The sequence below is a fragment of the Anolis sagrei genome, chromosome 5 (assembly GCF_037176765.1).
Source record: "Anolis sagrei isolate rAnoSag1 chromosome 5, rAnoSag1.mat, whole genome shotgun sequence".
NCBI lineage: Eukaryota > Metazoa > Chordata > Lepidosauria > Squamata > Dactyloidae > Anolis > Anolis sagrei.
The window spans coordinates 4,264,605-4,282,991 of record NC_090025.1 but is presented as its reverse complement, the minus strand read 5'-3'; the positions used below and the strand labels follow the sequence as shown (position 1 = coordinate 4,282,991).

The window sequence follows — 18,387 nt, the reverse complement described above, 5'->3', positions numbered from 1 at the left end:
GGACGTCACTCCGCCCTTGCGTCGTCTCCATGGCAGCGGGCAGGACGGGAAGGAGGCGAAGGGAGAAGCGAGGCAGGCAGGCCGCGGCAGGGAGAGGCCGCAGCCGAGACTGGGAGTGAAGGCCGCAAGCGTCGCTGCTGCTGCTGGCCACGCCCCCTCGCCGCGAGACGGGCTCCCATTGGCCGCCTCCTTCCCTCCCTCCCTCGCGCGCGCGCTTGGAAGCCACGCCCCCTCCTGTTGAGGCAACGCGCGCCCTGCGAGGTAGGCCAGAAATAATAATATATAATAATAATAATATAAAAATAAAAATAAAATAATAATAACAATAATATAATAATAACAATAATATAATAATAATAATATATAATAACAATAAATAAAAGAAGAAGAAGAAGAGTAGGCCAGAAATAATAATAATAATAATAATAAATATAATATAATAAAATAATAAAATAATAATAAAATAATAAATATAATAATAATAATATAAAATAATAATAATAATATATAATAATAATAAATAAAAGAAGAAGAAGAAGAGTAGGCCAGAAACAATAATAATGATAATAATATATAAAATAATAATAATAATAATAATATATTATTATTATATTATAATATAATAATATATTATTATAATATAATAATAATAATAAATGAAGCAGAAGAAGAGTAGGCCAGAAAGAATAATAATAATAATAATATAAATAAAATAATAAAAATATTATTATTATTATTATAAAATAATAATATAATAAAATAATAATAATATAATAATATAAAATAATAAAAATAATATAATATAATAATAATAATAAAAATAATAAATAAAAGAAGAAGAAGAAGAGAGGGCCAGAAATAATAATAATAATAATAAATATAAATATAAATATAATAAAATAATAATAAAATAATAAATATAATAATAATATAAAATAATAATAATAATTAATAAAAGAAGAAGAGTAGGCCAGAAATAATAATAATGATAATAATAATATTATATAAAATAATAATAATATATTATAATATTATAATAATAATAATAATAATAAATGAAGAAGAAGAAGAAGAGTAGGCCAGAAAGAATAATAATAATAATAATATAATATAAAATAATACAAATAATATAATAATATAATAATAATAAAATAATAATAATATATAACAATAATATAAAATAATAATAAAAATATAATAATATAATATATAATAATAATAGTAATAATAATAATAAAAATAATAAAATAATAATAATATAATAATAATATAATAATAATATATAATTTAATAATAATAATATAATAATAAAATAATGATATAATAATAATAAAATAATAATATAATATAATATAATAATTAATAAAAGAAGAAGAAGAAGAATAGGCCAGAAATAATAATAATAATAATAATAATAATTTATTTATTTGTCATGTCAGAATAATAATAATAATAAAATAATAATAATAATAGATAATAATGCAATAATAAAAATATAATTATTATAATAATATAATAATATAATAATAATTAATAAAAGAAGAAGAAGAAGAGTAGGCCACAAATAATAATATAAAATAATATAATATAATATAATAATAATATAATAATAAATAATAATAATAACAATAATAATTAATAGAAGAAGAAGAAGAAGAGTAGGCCAGAAATAATAATGATAATAATAATAATATAATATAAAATAATAAAAATAATATAATAATAAAATAAAAATAAAAATAAAATAATAATAAAAATAATATAATAATAATAAAATAATAGTAATAATACTTAATAGAAGAAGAAGAAGAGTAGGCCAGAAATAATAATAATAATAATAATAATAATAATAATAATATAAATTAATAATAATAATAAAAGAAGAAGAAGAAGAAATGTAGCGTAGGAATTAAAACACCTGGCTTGCTGTGAGTTTTCCGGGTTGCCTGGCCATGCCCCAGAAGCATTCTCTCCTGATGTTTCGCCCACATCTGTGGCAGGCATCCTCAGAGGTTGTGGGGTCTGTTGGAAACTAGGAAAAATGGGGTTTATATACCTTGGAATGATGTCCAGGGTGGGAGAAAGAACTCTTGTGTGATTGTTTCAATTGGCCACCTTGATTAGCATTGAATGGCCTAGCAGTTTCAAGGTCTGGCTTCTTACTGCCTGAGTATTTAAAAAAAACCTCTCAAATCATAACTGGTAATAAAGGACAACACTCAAAAATGGGAATTCCAGACAAGAAGCAATCAGAGCAGTAAGAAGCCAGACCATGACACTCCAGGCAGTAAGAAGCCAGACCTTGACACTGCTAGGCCATTAAATGCTAATCAAGGTGGCCAATTGAATGGCCTAGCAGTGTCTCTGTAGAAAGAATTCTTGTCTCTTTGAGGTAGGTGCGAATGTTTCAATTGGCCACCTTGATATACATTTAATGGCCTAGCAGTTTCAAGGTCTGGCTTCTTACTGCCTGAATATTCACACCTGCCCCAAACAGACAAGGGTTTTTTCCCCTATTCTGGACATTCCACTGCTGCTTTGGGCCAGAGTGAAGTGAGAGGGGGCCAGGAAGTCTCTTGTGCTGTGCTTATTTATTTATCGTGTCAGGAGCAAACCAAACAGTTGTATTGCATTTTTTAGCAAACAAACAAGCACACAAACAAAACACAAAGTTTGCAAGCTTGGCAGTTGATTAAATGTCCTTTGCCCGGTATCTGGCCACTTGGAGTGCCGCTGGTGTTGCCGCAAGAAGGTCCTCCATTGTGCACGTAGCAGGTCTCAGGTTGCATTGCAGCAGATGGTCTGTAATTTGCTCTTCTCCACACTCGCATGTCGTGGACTCCACTTCGTGGCCCCATTTCTTGAGGTTGGCTCTGCATCTTGTGGTGCCAGAGCGCAGTCTGTTCAGCACCTTCCAAGTCGCCCAGTCCTCTGTGTGCCCAGGAGGGAGTCCCTCATTTGGTATCAGCCATTGATTGAGGTTCTGGGTTTGGGCCTGCCACTTTTGGACTCTCGCTTGCTGAGGTGTTCCAGCAGGTGTCTCTGTAGATCTTAGAAAACTATTTCTTGATTTAAGCCATTGACGTGCTGGCTGATACCCAAACAAGGGATGAGCTGGAGATGTCTCTGCCTTGGTCCTTTCACTATTGGCTGCTACTTCCCGGCGGATGTCAGGTGGTGCAATACCGGCAAAGCAGTGTAATTTCTCCAGTGGTGTGGGGCGCAGATACCCTGTGATAATGCGGCATGTCTCATTAAGAGCCACATCCACTGTTTTAGCGTGGTGAGATGTGTTCCACACTGGGCATGCATACGCAGCAGCAGAGCAGCAAAGCGTAAGGGCAGATGTCTTCACTGTGTCTGGTTGTGATCCTCAGGTTGTGCCAGTCAGCTTGCATATGATATTGTTTCTATACAATGACAAAAAAGTTATTCTGTTTTATGATTCCAGGCACTGAAGGATGGTCCTGAGAGGCAGGGGCACCCGGGAAGGAGACTTCTCCGGGCTCTGAGGCCAGGCTGACTGAAAAGAAGCCCCCACCCCACATTGTTTGCCTCAGTTTCCCCAATTGTGGTGGTGCCAGAAGCAGCAGCATGTACCGCAAGGAGAAGAGCATTGCGCTGAAGGAGAGCAGCCTGGCCCTCTACAACAACCTGAGTGTGCTGCCGGTCCCAGGGAAGCAGGTCACTTACTTTGCCAGCGTCCATGGCACCAGCGTCACCATGGCCAGTGCCTCTGACGATGGCCTGTCCATCTCCCACCGCCAGCTGATGGCCAAGGAGGGTGGCCTGGGCCTGGGCACCTCCCTCATCACTCAGGTAAAGGGGGCCGTGGAGGGTGGGGGGGGGTTGTGCTGGGCCTCGTGCCCACTGCATCGATGGCTTGCCATTGGGCAACTGCGCTGCTGCCGCTGTTGTCACCGAGAAGCCAATGTCCATCCCCTGGGGCATAAACACTGGCCAGCGAACAGAGAACGAAGTGATCAATGGAGGCAGGGGAGCAAGCAAAGGGGGGAGGGGGGCTCTCACAGAAAGCAATAGCAAAATCAATAATGTCCCAGGATACACAAACTCATTAGCAATCCCTTGTTGTGGCCTGTGAGTCTGATTGTCTTCCATGAGTAGGGTCTTGGCGGTGGGTCCGAAAGTGACAGCAGAGACCTATTCTGGACCCACACTCTTTATTATTGTTATTATTGGGTCGGGGTGAGTTTTTCGGGCTGTATGGCCATGTTCAGTAGCATTCTTTCCTGACGTCTTGCCTGCTTCCTATTTATTTGTCGTGTCAGGGCAACTATATTACATTTCTAACAGAACAGAGCAAACAAACAGACAAAACACAAAATTTGTGAATTTTGTAGTTGATTAAATGTCCTTTGACCAGTATCTGGCCACTTGGAGTCCTTCTGGTGTTGCTGCAAGAAGGTCCTCCCTTGTGCACGTGGCAGGGCTCAGGTTGTATTGCAGCAGGTGGTCAGTGGTTTGCTCCTCTCCACACTCGCATGTCGTGGATTCCACTTTGTGGCCCCATTTCTGAAGGTTGGCTCTGCTTCTCGTGGTGCCAGAGCGCAGTCCGTTCAGCGCCTTCCAAGTCGCCCAGTCCTCTGTGTGCCCAGGGGGGAGTCTCTCATTTGGTATCAGCCATTTATTTATTTATTTACCTTACTTATATACCGCTGTTCTCAGCCCGAAGGCGACTCACAGCCATTGGTTGAGGTTCTGGGTTTGAGCCTGCCACTTTTGGACTCTCGCTTGCTGTGGTGTTCCAGCGATTGTCTCTGTAGATCTTAGGAAACTATTTCTAGATTTAAGTCATTGACGTGCTGGCTGATACCCAAACAGGGGATGAGCTGGAGATGTCTCTGCCTTGGTCCTTTCACTATTGGCTGCTACTTCCCGGCGGATGTCAGGTGGTGCAATACCGGCTAAGCAGTGTAATTTCTCCAGTGGTGTAGGGCGCAGGCACCCTGTGATAATGCGGCATGTCTCATTAAGAGCCACATCCCCTGTTTTACTGTGGTGAGATGTGTTCCACACTGGGCATGCGTACTCAGCAGCAGAGTAGCACAGCGCAAGGGCAGATGTCTTCACTGTATCTGGTTGTGATCCCCAGGTTGTGCCAGTCAGCTTTCGTATGATATTGTTTCTGGCACCCACTTTTTGCTTGATGTTCAGGCAATGCTTCTTGTAGGTAAGAGCACAGTCCAGAGTGACTCCCAGGTATTTGGGTGCGCTGCAATGCTCCAGTGGGATTCCTTCCCAGGTAATCCTCAGAGCTCGGGGTGCTTGTCTGTTCTTAAGGTGAAAGGCACATGTCTGTGTTTTAGATGGGTTGGGAATCAGCTGGTTTTCCCTGTAATAGGCAGTAAGAGCACCTAGAGCTTCGGAGAGCTTCTGTTGAACCATCTCAAAGCTCCCTGCTTGAGCGGTAATGGCACGATCATCAGCATAGATGAAGCTCTCTGTCCCTTCTGGCAGTGGCTGGTCATTTGTGTAGATGTTGAACATGGATGGAGCGAGCACGCTCCCCTGAGGCAGGCCGTTCTTCTGTTTCCGCCATCTGCTTCTCTGGCCCTGGAACTCAACAAAAAAGCTCCTGTTTTGTAGCAGGTTTCCTATGAGGCGGGTGAGGTGGTAGCCTGCTTCTATTGCAAAAGTCACTTTGCTTCAAACAGACAAGGATTCTTTCTCCCACTCTGGACATTCCACAGATAGATTGTTCTGTCGCGTGCTGGGCTTGTAAAGAAGTGTCTTTAAAATAGGACGTGCAACTTGAACCCAGCAGGAAGCCAGGGGCCCCCAAAGAGAAGCTCTCAAGGATTTTCTACCACAAATGGTCTTTAGATGGCTTGTGAAGTATAACAAAGTCCTTTATTAATGAACAATCAAACAGAAACTTCTCTTGTCTTCAATAAAGTTAAACAAATTCTTCCAAGCTTTTATGCAACTGGTGGCTTCCTAATCTTGTCCACGAAGGACAGGCAATTGTCTTCAATAACCATTTCTTTACTTTAAAAGAAAATCCCCTTTTTAACTTCTCCCAGGCTGACTGTAATCTAACCCTTACTGATGTGGGCTCTGCTACTGGGTCGAACTGCATCTCGAGCACCGAGTGGACCTACCAGTAAAGCCAGTAGATTCCCCAGCTGGAGTTCTTTGGTCTTCCAAACTGTTTACCCTCCGAAATTCCTCAAAGCTTTAGGGCTGATTCCCTGGAAATCTTTGGAGATCTTTGGATGCTCTTAAGACTGTTCTCCCCTGGAAAGTTGAAGCTTTTGTACAGGAGAAGCTTGTACACGTCCTCTAGATTAGCTTTCCTTACTGAGACTAACTAAAAATGGCTCCCTTCCCTTCCCAATTGCCCTGAACAAGGGGCGGAACCAAAACTTAACGATGATGGACACATGACTTGCCCTACAACTGCAACCAAAGGAAGCCACCTTTCTGCAGAATCCCAGGAACCTTGGACTGCAAGCAAACATTTAATACAAAGCAAATAAAGTTGGAGCTCCTGGTATGGCTGTACCAGCATAGATTGCTTTGGGGGTTTTGTTTGGAATGTATTATTAAATCATGGTTGTAGTATTTGTAGATATGGAGGGCTGACTACAGAACTGTGCAGCATTGGAATATGCTGTTCCCTCAGATGCCAGTGGAATCTCCTTCGCTGGGAGGGCCTTTGCACAATTAAAACTTGTATGCCAGCTGCGATCATACCTCATGAAGTCTGACTTGACCACAGTAGCCCACGCCTTAGTTACCTCTAGACTGGACTACTGCAATGCATTCTACGTTGGGCTTCCCTTGAAGACGGCCCGGAAACTTCAATTGGTCCAACGTTCAGCAGCCAGATTAATAATTGGGGCGAATTACAGGGAGTGGTCAACTCCCCTGTTTAAGGAGCTCCATTGGCTGCCGTTCATTTTCAGCACATAGATTGATTGATTGATTGATAGATAGATAGATAGATAGATAGATAGATAGGTTGTTGTAGGTTTTTCCGGGCTATATGGCCATGTTCTGGAGGCAATTTTTCTCCTGAGTTTTCTGACCTTCTCTTTGTATTGTTCTGTATGCATGATTACTGTGGCATTCCCCTTGTCTGCTGGGAGAATGAGGATGTCAGGATCTGAGTTGAGGTCTCTGATGGCTTGTCTTTCCTTCCTTGTAATGTTACTGGAGGGAAGTTTTGCCTTTTTCAGGATGCTTGCTGTTTCCGCTCTTACTTCTTCTGCTTCTTCCTCGGGGAGGCGATAAATTGCTGATTCGACATTGGCAATGATGAATGAAATTGGCAGGATCTACTGGGATCCTGGTGGCAGTTACAGCAAAATTTCCTCCTTTCGCTAGTATGGATATCGCCTCCAGAACATGGCCATATAGCCCGGAAAAACCTACAACAACCCATGGATTCCGGCCATGAAAGCCTTCGACAATAGATAGATAGATAGATAGATAGATAGATGTTCTGCTTTCTGGGTTCCTGCATTAGACCCTGATCTTTCCACGGGGAGGTCTTGTGTGGGACGCCTTCTCTGTGGTGTTCCAGTGCTGCAGATTGGCCTGGCACATTCACATTCACCTCTTCCTTTCCAGGCATTGTGGTGCTCCCTCCCTTCTCGTGTCCTCCTGGTGCTGACCTCACGGAAAGGGATCCAGGTGAGAGGTGTTCCTGAGTTCAAGCCAGGCTAAGTAATCGACCCCGGAGCCTGGAACCCCAATCTTCATCACCCACCCAAGAGGGTCTGTGGGCTTCCCTGCTAGGCTCACTCCTCTGCCATCTCTCTCCTTTTGCTCTTCCTCCAAGATGTATGAGTCAGATGGGTCCGTTATGGTGTACTGGCACGCTCTGGAGGGCATGGAGTCGTCCTCACCAGGTACTCTTTCCTGCATGGTGTGTGTGTGTTTACATTGCTGAGACACAGGCCTCCTGTTCTGTAGCACGCTGGGCCTGTAAATAGATGTCTTTAAAACAGGACGTGCAACCTTTGTCCAACGGGAAGAGAAGTTCTCAGAGGTTTCCACCACAAACAGTCTTTCGATGGCTTGAGAAGTACAACAAACTCTTTTACTAATGAACAATCAAACAGAAACTTCTCTTGTCTTCAGTAAAGTTAAGCAAATGATTCCAAGCCTTTAGTCAACTGGTGAATTCCTAATCTTGCCCACGAAGGACAGGTAACTGTCTTCAATAACTTCTTTTTTAAAGGAAAATCCCCTTTTTTAACTTCTCCCAGGCTGACTGTAATCTAACCCTTACTGATGTGGGTTCCGCTACTGGGTCGAACTGCTTCTCGAACGCCGAGTGGACCTACCAGCAAAGGCTTAGATGTTCTCCAGCTGGAGTTCTTTGGTCTTTAGGGCAGTTTCCCTGGAAATCTTTGGAGACTCTTAAGACGGTTCTCCCCCGGAAAGTCTTGGATGCTCTTAAGACTGTTTCTCCCTGGAAAGTCTTAAGGGTTGAAGCTTTTGTACAGGGGAAGCTTGTACACATCCTGTACATTAGCTTTCCTTGCTGAGACTAACTAAAAATGGCTCCCTTCCCTTCCCAAATGCCCTGAGCAAGGGGCGGGACCAAAACTTAACGATGATGGACAGGAAGCCTGCCCTATGACTGCAACCAAAGGAAGCCACCTATCTGCAGAGTCCCTGAAACCCTGGACTGCAATTTAATACAAAGCAAATAAAGTTGGAGCTCCTGGTACAGCTGTACCAGAACAGGCGGAACTAAAGAACATAATGATAATTGATGGGTCATTGGCCCTATGATTGCAAACCAAGGGAAGCCACCTTATTGCAAAATGCATGGAACTTTGGAATACATGCAAACACGCTTCTACGTTGGAGCTCCTGGTACAGCTGTACCAGCACACAAACCAATGTGCAAAGGCTTCTATCATATTGGCATTAGAGGACAGTCAGTTGTCATATGCAAGGAATGCCCAAACAACCACTGAGTGTTAGGAATTCTTAGTCCTGTGTGCTGGGTGTTTGCACATTTCCATGCTACTCTGTCTGCTCATGCAAAGAAGTTGTTGTGCAAGCACCGCTTCTACTACAAAGAGGTGGGCAGCTCAGGCAGGGCTGAGGGGGTGCTCCCACACTCTGACTGTCCCCTCCCCTCCTGTCATCTCCAGGTATGGCAGCATTTGCACGTGGGATTGCAGCGACTGGGAAACACTTTATCTGCATAGGTAAGCAAACAGCACGTCAGGAGTGGGGTAGTCGTGGAATCCTATGTTCGTGTTATCCAGCGAGGCCAAGATGTGGGCTTGATGTATGCCGGAGGGGCGAGTTGATTCCTTCAGAAAGGCATGCAGGGAGGATGGTTGTTGTGGGAGGTGGAAATTACAAGAGGTAGGAAATAAAGATACTGTTAGGTATTCATTCAAACTATATATCTGTCGGTGGGTTGCTATGAGTTTTCCAGGCTATCTGGCCATGTTCCAGAAGCATTCTCTCCTGACGTATTGTTGAAGGCTTTCATGGCCGGAATCACTTGGCTGTTGTAGGTTTTTTCGGGCTATATGGCCATGTTCTAGAGGCATTTTCTCCTGACGTTTCGCCTGCGTCTATGGCAAGCATCCTCAGAAGTAGTGAGGTCTGTTGGAACTAGGAAAGTGGGTTTATATATCTGTGGAATGACCAGGGTGGGGCAAAGGACTCTTGTCTGTTGGAGCTAGGTGTGAATGTTTCAACTGATCACCTTCATTAGCATTTGATGGCCTGGCAGAGCCTGGGGCAATCTTTTTGTTGAGAGGTGATTAAATGTCCTTGTTAGTTTTCTCTCTGTTGTTGTGCTGTTCTAATTTTAGAGGGGTTTTTTTTAATACTGGTAGCCAGATTTTGTTTATTTTCATGGTTGAAATTGTTCACATTCTCTCCTGACATTTCGCCCATATTCATGGCAGGCATCCTCAGAGGTTGTAAGGTCTGTTGGAAACGAGGCAAGTGAGATTAATATATCTGGAATAACATTTATATATCTGGGAGAAAGAACTCTTGTCTGCTTGAAGCAAGTGTGCATGTTGCAATTAGCCACCTTGATTATCATTGAATGGCCTTGCAGTTTCAAAGCCTGGCTGCTTCCTGCCTAGGGGAATAATTTGTTGGGAGGTGTTATGTAACGGCGCGAGTGGCGCCACCTATGTATAGAACTGTTAGTTGTAAGATTTAAATTGGCGTATCATGCTTAATCCTGCCTTTTTACCCTGCTTATGTATAGTTGTATGGATTGGTTACTTGTAGCTGTCAATCAGTGCTGTTTGGCTCCACCTCTTCCTGCAGGAGGGGAGTGCTTCCTTTCTTTTTCATTCTGCCATCAGAGTTCCTACCATATGGACGTGAGTAAAAGACTTGACTCTAAAGGACCTTGATTTAAGTTACCTCTTAGCACCAATTCTGAGGTTTTTTACCCTTGGGACTCGTGCTTTATGTCCAGATCGTCCTGGACAACATTGAGGCACCAGAGGAAGATCCTGAGTCTTCAAAACATAGGCCATTTGGACTGGGGTTGTGGTTTGCTCCGGCATTCACAGCCATTGAGGAAAGAGGAAACTTGGTGAGGCTTCTCAGCTTCAAACCCCTTGGACCCAGGACTAATTGAGACTGTAACGTATATTTTCCTTCACCCTCTGAAGTTTCCAGCTCATTGCTTTAAGAAATGAATCTTTGTGATCAATAAAACTTATTTTGAGTTGTTTACAATGTTTTGGGTTTTTGAGAGTTCTAGTTTCCTATAGGAGGGCAAGAAGCAATCCCCTGGGGGAAAGATGCCACATCCATGCCTCCTTCATTAAGAAAAATAGCCCCCAGGCGCGACGGCACATGTTAGCTGGCCCTGATTGTCTGGAATTCCCCTGTTGCTCTTTATTTATTGAAGCTAGGTGTGAATGTTTCAGCTGACCACCTTCATTAGCATTTGAAGGCCTGCCTGAGCCTGGGAAAATGTTCTGTTGAGAGGTGTTAAGATGTGCCTGGTTGTTTCCTCTCTGTTGTTGTGCTGTTGTAATTTTAGAGATGTTTAATACTGGCAGCCAGATTTTGTTCATTTTCATGGTTTCCTCCTTTCTGTTGAAATTGTCCACATGCTTTTTGTGGATTTCAGTGGCTTTTCTGTGTATTCTGTATGAATCTATCAACTCTCATGCTTCCAGGATCACCAAGGGAATTGCAGAAGGCACACAGATAGGTAGTGTGGTCCTCTGGATGCTTCTGGCCTGTAAACACCAGCATTCCTCACCATTGGCCATGCTGGCTTAGGTGGATGATGGGAGTTGCATCCCAACTGCAACACCTGGAGAAAGACGGCAGAGTCTGGCTGGGGGAACTTAGCAAAGGTCCCCACACTCACTCTATCTCTCCCCTCCACAGGAACATCCTCCGGGGCTGTCCTCGTCTTTGATGTTCCTTCCAAAGGCACCAACATCACGCTGAGCGAAGTCCTGAAAAAGCATGCCAGCGCCATCACGGACGTTGGGGCCGAGCTGTGCGAGCAGCCGGTAAGGCGGCCGGAACCCAACTGACCAGCAAGAAGGATCCTCTTGTCCCAGATAGGGCCACATCTCACTGTGCGCTGGGCATTGCTGAGGAGAGTGAGTAGGACGAACCCTTTTAGAGTCAGTGGGCCAAAGCTCGTGTCGTCCTGAGGAGAGTGAGTAGGCCGAAGTCTGTAAGAGTCAGTGGGCCAAAGCTAGTGTCGTCCTGAGGAGAGTGAGTAGGGAAAAGCCTGTTAGAGTTAGTGGGCCAAAGCTAGTGTCATCCTGAGGAGAGTGAGTAGGCCGAAGTCTGTAAGAGTCAGTGGGCTAAAGCAAGTGTCGTCCTGAGGAGAGTGAGTAGGCTGAAGCTTGATAGAGTCAGTGGGCCAAAGCTAGTGTCATCCTGAGAAGAGTGAGTAGGGTGAAGCCTGTTAGAGTAAGTGAGCCAAAGCTAGTGTCGTCCTGAGGAGAGTGAGTAGGGTGAAGCCTGTTAGAGTAAGTGAGCCAAAGCTAGTGTCGTCCTGAGGAGAGTGAGTAGGGTGAAGCCTGTTAGAGTAAGTGAGCCAAAGCTAGTGTCGCCCTGAGGAGAGTGAGTAGACCGAAGTCTGTAAGAGTCAGTGGGCTAAAGCAAGTGTCGTCCTGAGGAGAGTGAGTAGGCCGAAGTCTGTAAGAGTCAGTGGGCTAAAGCAAGTGTCGTCCTGAGGAGAGTGAGTAGGCCGAAGTCTGTAAGAGTCAGTGGGCCAAAGCTAGTGTCGTCCTGAGGAGAGTGAGTAGGGTGAAGCCTGTTAGAGTAAGTGAGCCAAAGCTAGTGTCGTCCTGAGGAGAGTGAGTAGGGTGAAGCCTGTTAGAGTAAGTGAGCCAAAGCTAGTGTCGCCCTGAGGAGAGTGAGTAGACCGAAGTCTGTAAGAGTCAGTGGGCCAAAGCTAGTGTCGTCCTGAGGAGAGTGAGTAGGCCGAAGTCTGTAAGAGTCAGTGGGCTAAAGCAAGTGTCGTCCTGAGGAGAGTGAGTAGGCCGAAGTCTGTAAGAGTCAGTGGGCTAAAGCAAGTGTCGTCCTGAGGAGAGTGAGTAGGCCGAAGTCTGTAAGAGTCAGTGGGCTAAAGCAAGTGTCGTCCTGAGGAGAGTGAGTAGGCCGAAGTCTGTAAGAGTCAGTGGGCCAAAGCTAGTGTCGTCCTGAGGAGAGTGAGTAGGCCGAAGTCTGTAAGAGTCAGTGGACCAAAGCTAGTGTCGTCCTGAGAAGAGTGAGTAGGGCAAAGCCTGTTAGAGTCAATGGGCCAAAGCTCGTGTCGTCCTGAGGAGAGTGAGTAGGACGAAGCCCGTTAGAGTCAGTGGGCCAAAGCTAGTGTCGTCCTGAGGAGAGTGAGTAGGCCAAAGCCTGGTAGAGTCAGTGGGCCAAAGCTAGTATCGTCCTGAGGCGAGTGAGAAGGCCGAAGTCTGTTAGTGTCAGTGGGCCAAAGCTAGTGTCGTCCTGAGGGGTGCGAGTAGGCCGAAGCCTGTTAATGGGCCAAAGCTAGTGTCGTCCTGAGGAGTGTGAGGTAAACCTGTGTGTGAGAGAAACCTCATGTGGTTGTGCCAGAGATGTCCTACCTTCTCAGCATGTGCCCTTAGCGCCTACTAATGTGCTTTGCTGCTTTTCTGTAGCAAAGCATGCAATTACAGCCAAGCTTTCTTTGTATGGTGGCTACATTTAAAATGGCCACCTGCTCACAAATTACGACTTGGGCCAAGTCAAATGAGCCTAGGGTTTTATGCATTTTTGTTGTCTTATTACTGGTACCGTGTCCAGTTTGAAACCAATCTCTAGGCAAGGCTGCCATCATGCTGGAGAGTCCCTTATCGATAATACATTGCTCCCACCACCTCAACAGAGGAAGGCAAGAGGATTATTCATGTGCTCTTTCTCTGTTACAGGAGGGATCTGCTGACTTGGTGACAGCCGATGACTCTGGTGCTTTGTGCGTTTGGTGCTCTGGAGAGAAGTTCAGGCTGGTCACTCAGATCCCAGCTTCTGAGTAAGGACTGCTCTTTGTTTGTTTGTTTGTTTGTTTGTTTTGGGTGGGTGGGAGGAGGGCCTTCTCAGTGGTGGCCCCCAGCTCTGGAACTCTCTACCTAGGAAGATCAGACTGGCACCCACCCTGTCCATCTTCCGCAAGAACTTAAAAACATGGATTTTCCGCAGTGCCTTCGATTAGGCAGTTCCAAAGAATGGGCCAATGTTCTCTAAGTTTCCACACTTTAGCATGGCCCTCCGCTCTATAATTCTGACATATTAACACCTACAAATATGATTCTCCCAGCACTGACTATTTTATTTTTGAATTCTGCACTTTCTCATAGCTCTATCTAGAAATTTTGCACAAACTCAGAGCCCTCTGAACTCTGCACTTTATTGCTCAGCATTCATAGAATCATAGAATCATAGAATCAAAGAGTTGGAAGAGACCTCCTGGGCCATCCAGTCCAACCCCATTTTGCCAAGAAGCAGGAATATTGCATTCAAATCACCCCTGACAGATGGTCATCCAGCCTCTGCTTAAAAGCTTCCAAAGAAGGAGCCTCCACCACACTCCGGGGCAGAGAGTTCCACTGCTGAACGGCTCTCACAGTCAGGAAGTTCTTCCTAATGTTCAGATGGAATCTGCTCTCTTGTAGTTTGAAGCCATTGTTCCATTGCGTCCTAGTCTCCAAGGAAGCAGAAAACAAGCTTGCTCCCTCCTCCTCCCTGTGGCTTCCTCTCACATATTTATACATGGCTATCATATCTCCTCTCAGCCTTCTCTTCTTCAGGCTAAACATGCCCAGTTCCCTAAGCCGCTCCTCATAGGGCTTGTTCTCCAGACCCTTGATCATTTTAGTTGCCCTCCTCTGGACACATTCAAGCTTGTCAATATCTCTCTTGAACTTTGGTGCCCAGAATTGGACACAATATTCCAGGTGTGGTCTAACCAAAGCAGAATAGAGGGGTAGCATTACTTCCTTAGATCTAGACACTAGGCTCCTCTTGATGCAGGCCAAAATCCCATTGGCTTTTTTTGCCGCCACATCACATTGTTGGCTCATGTTTACCTTCCTGTCCACAATGACTCCAAGATCTTTTTCACACGTACTGCTCTCGAGCCAGGCGTCACCCATTCTGTATCTTTGCATTTCATTTTTTCTGCCAAAGTGGAGTATCTTGCATTTGTCACTGTTGAACTTCATTTTGTTAGTTTTGGCCCATCTCTCTAATCTGTCAAGATCGTTTTGAATTCTGCTCTTGTCCTCTGGACTATTGGCTATCCCTCCCAATTTGGTGTCGTCTGCTTGACAGATGCACCTGTCTTTGGGTTGCAAAGGTCGACAACAGGATACACACAATTGGTTGGAAACCCACTCCAACCCGGGCTGGCTTCGAACTCATGACCTTTTTGGTCAGAGTGATCTTAATGCAGCTGACACTCAGCCAGCTGCGCCACAATCCCGGTAAATGGCAGCCAGTGGAGCTCCTTTAACAGGAGGGTTGACCACTCTCTGTAATTCGCTCTGCAATTCCTTCCTCCTCCAGGTACCCCTGCTCCTCCGTGAAGCTGTGGAACGGGATCATTGCTGCTGGCTACGGGAACGGGCAGATCCGCCTTTACGAGGCAGCCAGCGGGACCCTGCGCGCTGAAGTCAGTGCTCATGCGCGCTGGATCAATGCCCTGGACCTGGCACCGCTCTCAGGAAAGGTGGGAGTTACTTCCCCACAGGAAAGGAAGAGGCATCCCATGGTGTGTTTGTATGTGTAAGGGAGCACGGAGGGAAAAGAGCCATAGCAATCCCTTGTCAGGCGTAAACAGGATCCAGACTTGCCTCTGAAGTCCTATGCACACTGCTTTGAAGATGCTGAGGTTCTCTGTGGAGCCCTAGACCTGGAGGGAAGCAGGAAAGTGGTGGCCTGCTGCGGCCACTCTTTGTAATTTATTTATTTGTCGTGTCAGGGCAACCAGTCCATTATATTACATTTCTAACAGAACAAAGCAAAGAAACAGACAAAATACAAAATTTGTGAGATTGATAGTTGATTAAATGTCCTTTGACCAGTATCTGGCCACTTGGAGTGCCTCTGGTGTTGCCGCAAGAAGGTCCTCCATTGTGCATCATGTGGCAGGGCTCAAGTTGCATTGCAGCAGGTGGTCTGTGGTTTGCTCCTCTCCACATTCGCATGTCGTGGACTCCACTTGGTGGCCCCATTTCTTGAGGTTGGCTCTGCATCTCGTGGTGCCAGAGTGCAGTCTGTTCAGCGCCTTCCAAGTTGCCCAGTCCTCTGTGTGCCCAGGGGGGAGTCTCTCATTTGGTATCAGCCATTGGTTGAGGTTCTGGGTTTGAGCCTGCCACATTTGGACTCTCGCTTGCTGAGGTGTTCCAGCGATTGTCTCTGTATATCTTAGAAAACTATTTCTTGATTTAAGTCGTTGACGTGCTGGCTGGTACCCAAATGGGATGAGCTGGAGATGTCTCTGCCTTGGTCCTTTCACTATTGGCTGCTACTTCCCGGCGGATGTCAGGTGGTGCAATACCGGCTAAGCAGTGTAATTCCTCCAGTGGTGTAGGGCGCAGACACCCTGTTATAATGCGGCATGTCTCATTAAGAGCCACATCCACTGTTTTAGTGTGGTGAGATGTGTTCCACACTGGGCATGCGTACTCAGCAGCAGAGTAGCACAGCGCAAGGGCAGATGTCTTCACTGTATCTGGTTGTCATCCCCAGGTTGTGCCAGTCAGCTTTCGTATGATATTGTTTCTAGCACCCACTTTTTGCTTGATGTTCAGGCAGTGCTTCTTGTAGGTCAGAGCACGGTCCAGAGTGACTCCCAGGGATTTGGGTGCGCTGCAATGCTCCAATGGGATTCCTTCCCAGGTAATCATCCTCAGAGCTCGGGATGCTTCTCTGTTCTTGAGATGAAAAGCACATGTCTGTGTTTTAGATGGGTTGGGGATGAGCTGGTTTTCCCTGTAATAGGCAGTAAGAGAACCTAGAGCTTCGGAAAGCTTCTGTTCTGCCATCTCAAAGCTCCCTGCTTGAGCGGTGATGGCACGATCATCAGCATAGATGGAACTCTCTGTCCCTTCTGGCAGTGGCTGGTCATTTGTGTAGATGTTGAACATGGATGGAGCAAGCACGCTCCCCTGAGGCAGGCCGTTCTTCTGTTTCCGCCATCTGCTCCAGTGGGGACATGAGAGAAGCCTCCTTGCAGGATTGCAAGACATCCGGGCGTCCCCTGGGCAACGTGTTCGTAGACGGCTGATTCTCTCACCACAGAAGCGACCAGCATGCAAGCAAACTCTTTGCAATGACGCCTGCCTTGGCCTTCCTGACAAGTGTGGTGGGCCTAGCCGTGCTTCCACTCTTTGAAGGAGGCCTTGTCCTTGCAGCCTCACTTTGCTTTTCATCTCTACAGCTTCCAGTTGTGTTGAAAATGCACCCCCCCCCTCTCTCCAGCAGCCTCTCACCCGCCTTAATCTGTTCCCACTTCCTCCCCACAGCTCCTGTCTGCTGCGGAGGACTCCTTTGTGCAGGTGTGGAGGCTGAGCCGCAATCCAGACACAGAGGCCGTGGAGGTAACGAGGGGGCAGGAAGCAAGCATCCCCCCTCACCCACCTGGATGGCTACATCCCCCCCTGCGGCCAGGGGCACCCCACTCACTCTCCCTCTCTTTCTGACTGCAGATCGAGCATTGCCACGGGGAGTGCGTGACCGACAGCCTGCTCTGTGGGGCCCGCTTCTGCAACCCTGAAGGCAGCGTCTTTGCCGTCACGGGCTTCGAGCTCAGCGAGATCATCCGCTACGTCCAGGTGTAGCTCCCCTGTTCAGAGCCACCCCAAAAGGGAGGATGAGGGCTCCCTTTGAAGCTTAGAGAACCTTAATAGTAGAGGGGGGGTGCTTGGGAATAGAAACCAGGGCCAGCTGGCTTTCCTGCCCTCCTTTCCTCGCTCCCCTTTCCTTGGGCAGTGCCTAGGGACCCCCAGTGTGGCCATATGCCATCCTGAGCAAAGCTCTTCTTCCCTGGATGGCAGGTCCTGAGCGATCTAGCTGTAGACTCAGAGCAGCCTTGAGAGCACAAACAAGCGCCCCCTTCTTTCAGGTTTCCCACTAGAAGGAATCTCACAGGGATCTCACTAGTTCTGCTATCAAACCTAAGCCGGGAGATTTCCTCACCCCTGCCCTTGACTGCCTCAAGAGATGGGAGGGGCAGGCTTTGTATTTTTGCTATTTATTAAAAACATCAACACGTATCTGCACTTGGAAGCAGCGTCGTCACTCAGAGGCGTTTGGGGCACAAGCAGGATGTCCTGTTTGACTTGGCAGCTTCTCGCCGGAGGAGAAAGCCCAGCTGGCGGCTGGCTGGAATGCAGAGTGAAGTCCAGACCCCAAGGCATGTGAGAGGAGGAGGAGGGCTTAGCACCACACCCCTACCCCTCAACCCACTTGGCAAGCCTCCCTTTTCCCTGGACTGTGTCTGATCTGGTCATCTGACCAGCCATGGGCCAAAGGGTGATGGAACTTGGCTTCTGGGGGCTTCAAAGCCTCCCTCCGCCATCCAGCCGTGTGGGTTGTTGCAAGGACAAATGTGCTGCTCCAGATCTGTGGCCCTTCACAGCCCAATCTCACTGTGTCGTGGCTCCAGGTAATTCTTTCTTTGCATCTGTCCCCACACAAAAATATCCTGAGTGGACACAACGAGTTGTGTCAACATGCAAGGAAATACATGTCCCATATGCACTCTTTGCTTTGTGGCCCGGGGGAGAGACCAAGGGCCCCACTGCTCCCACTTAAGCCCAAACTGGCCAGTCCTGGGGTTTGAAGCCTTCTGGTTCTTTGTATTGTCGAAGGCTTTCATGGCCGGAATCACTGGGTTGTTGTAGGTTTTTCGGGCTATATGGCCATGTTCTA

The 18,387-nt window shown here is 46.1% G+C and overlaps 1 protein-coding gene across 1 annotated transcript; it reads left to right on the top strand.

The window, feature by feature from the left end:
* WDR54 (WD repeat domain 54) lies at nucleotides 1–17,729 on the top strand. The gene is made up of 10 exons (XM_060779489.2): nucleotides 1–261; nucleotides 3,452–3,819; nucleotides 7,597–7,659; nucleotides 7,808–7,877; nucleotides 9,138–9,194; nucleotides 11,374–11,501; nucleotides 13,386–13,486; nucleotides 15,019–15,181; nucleotides 16,980–17,054; nucleotides 17,163–17,729. The coding sequence occupies exons 2-10, from the start codon at nucleotides 3,595–3,597 to the stop codon at nucleotides 17,292–17,294; spliced, it is 1,014 nt and encodes a 337-aa protein (XP_060635472.2). The 5' UTR covers nucleotides 1–261; nucleotides 3,452–3,594; the 3' UTR covers nucleotides 17,295–17,729.
* The last annotated feature ends 658 nt before the right edge of the window (nucleotides 17,730–18,387 follow it).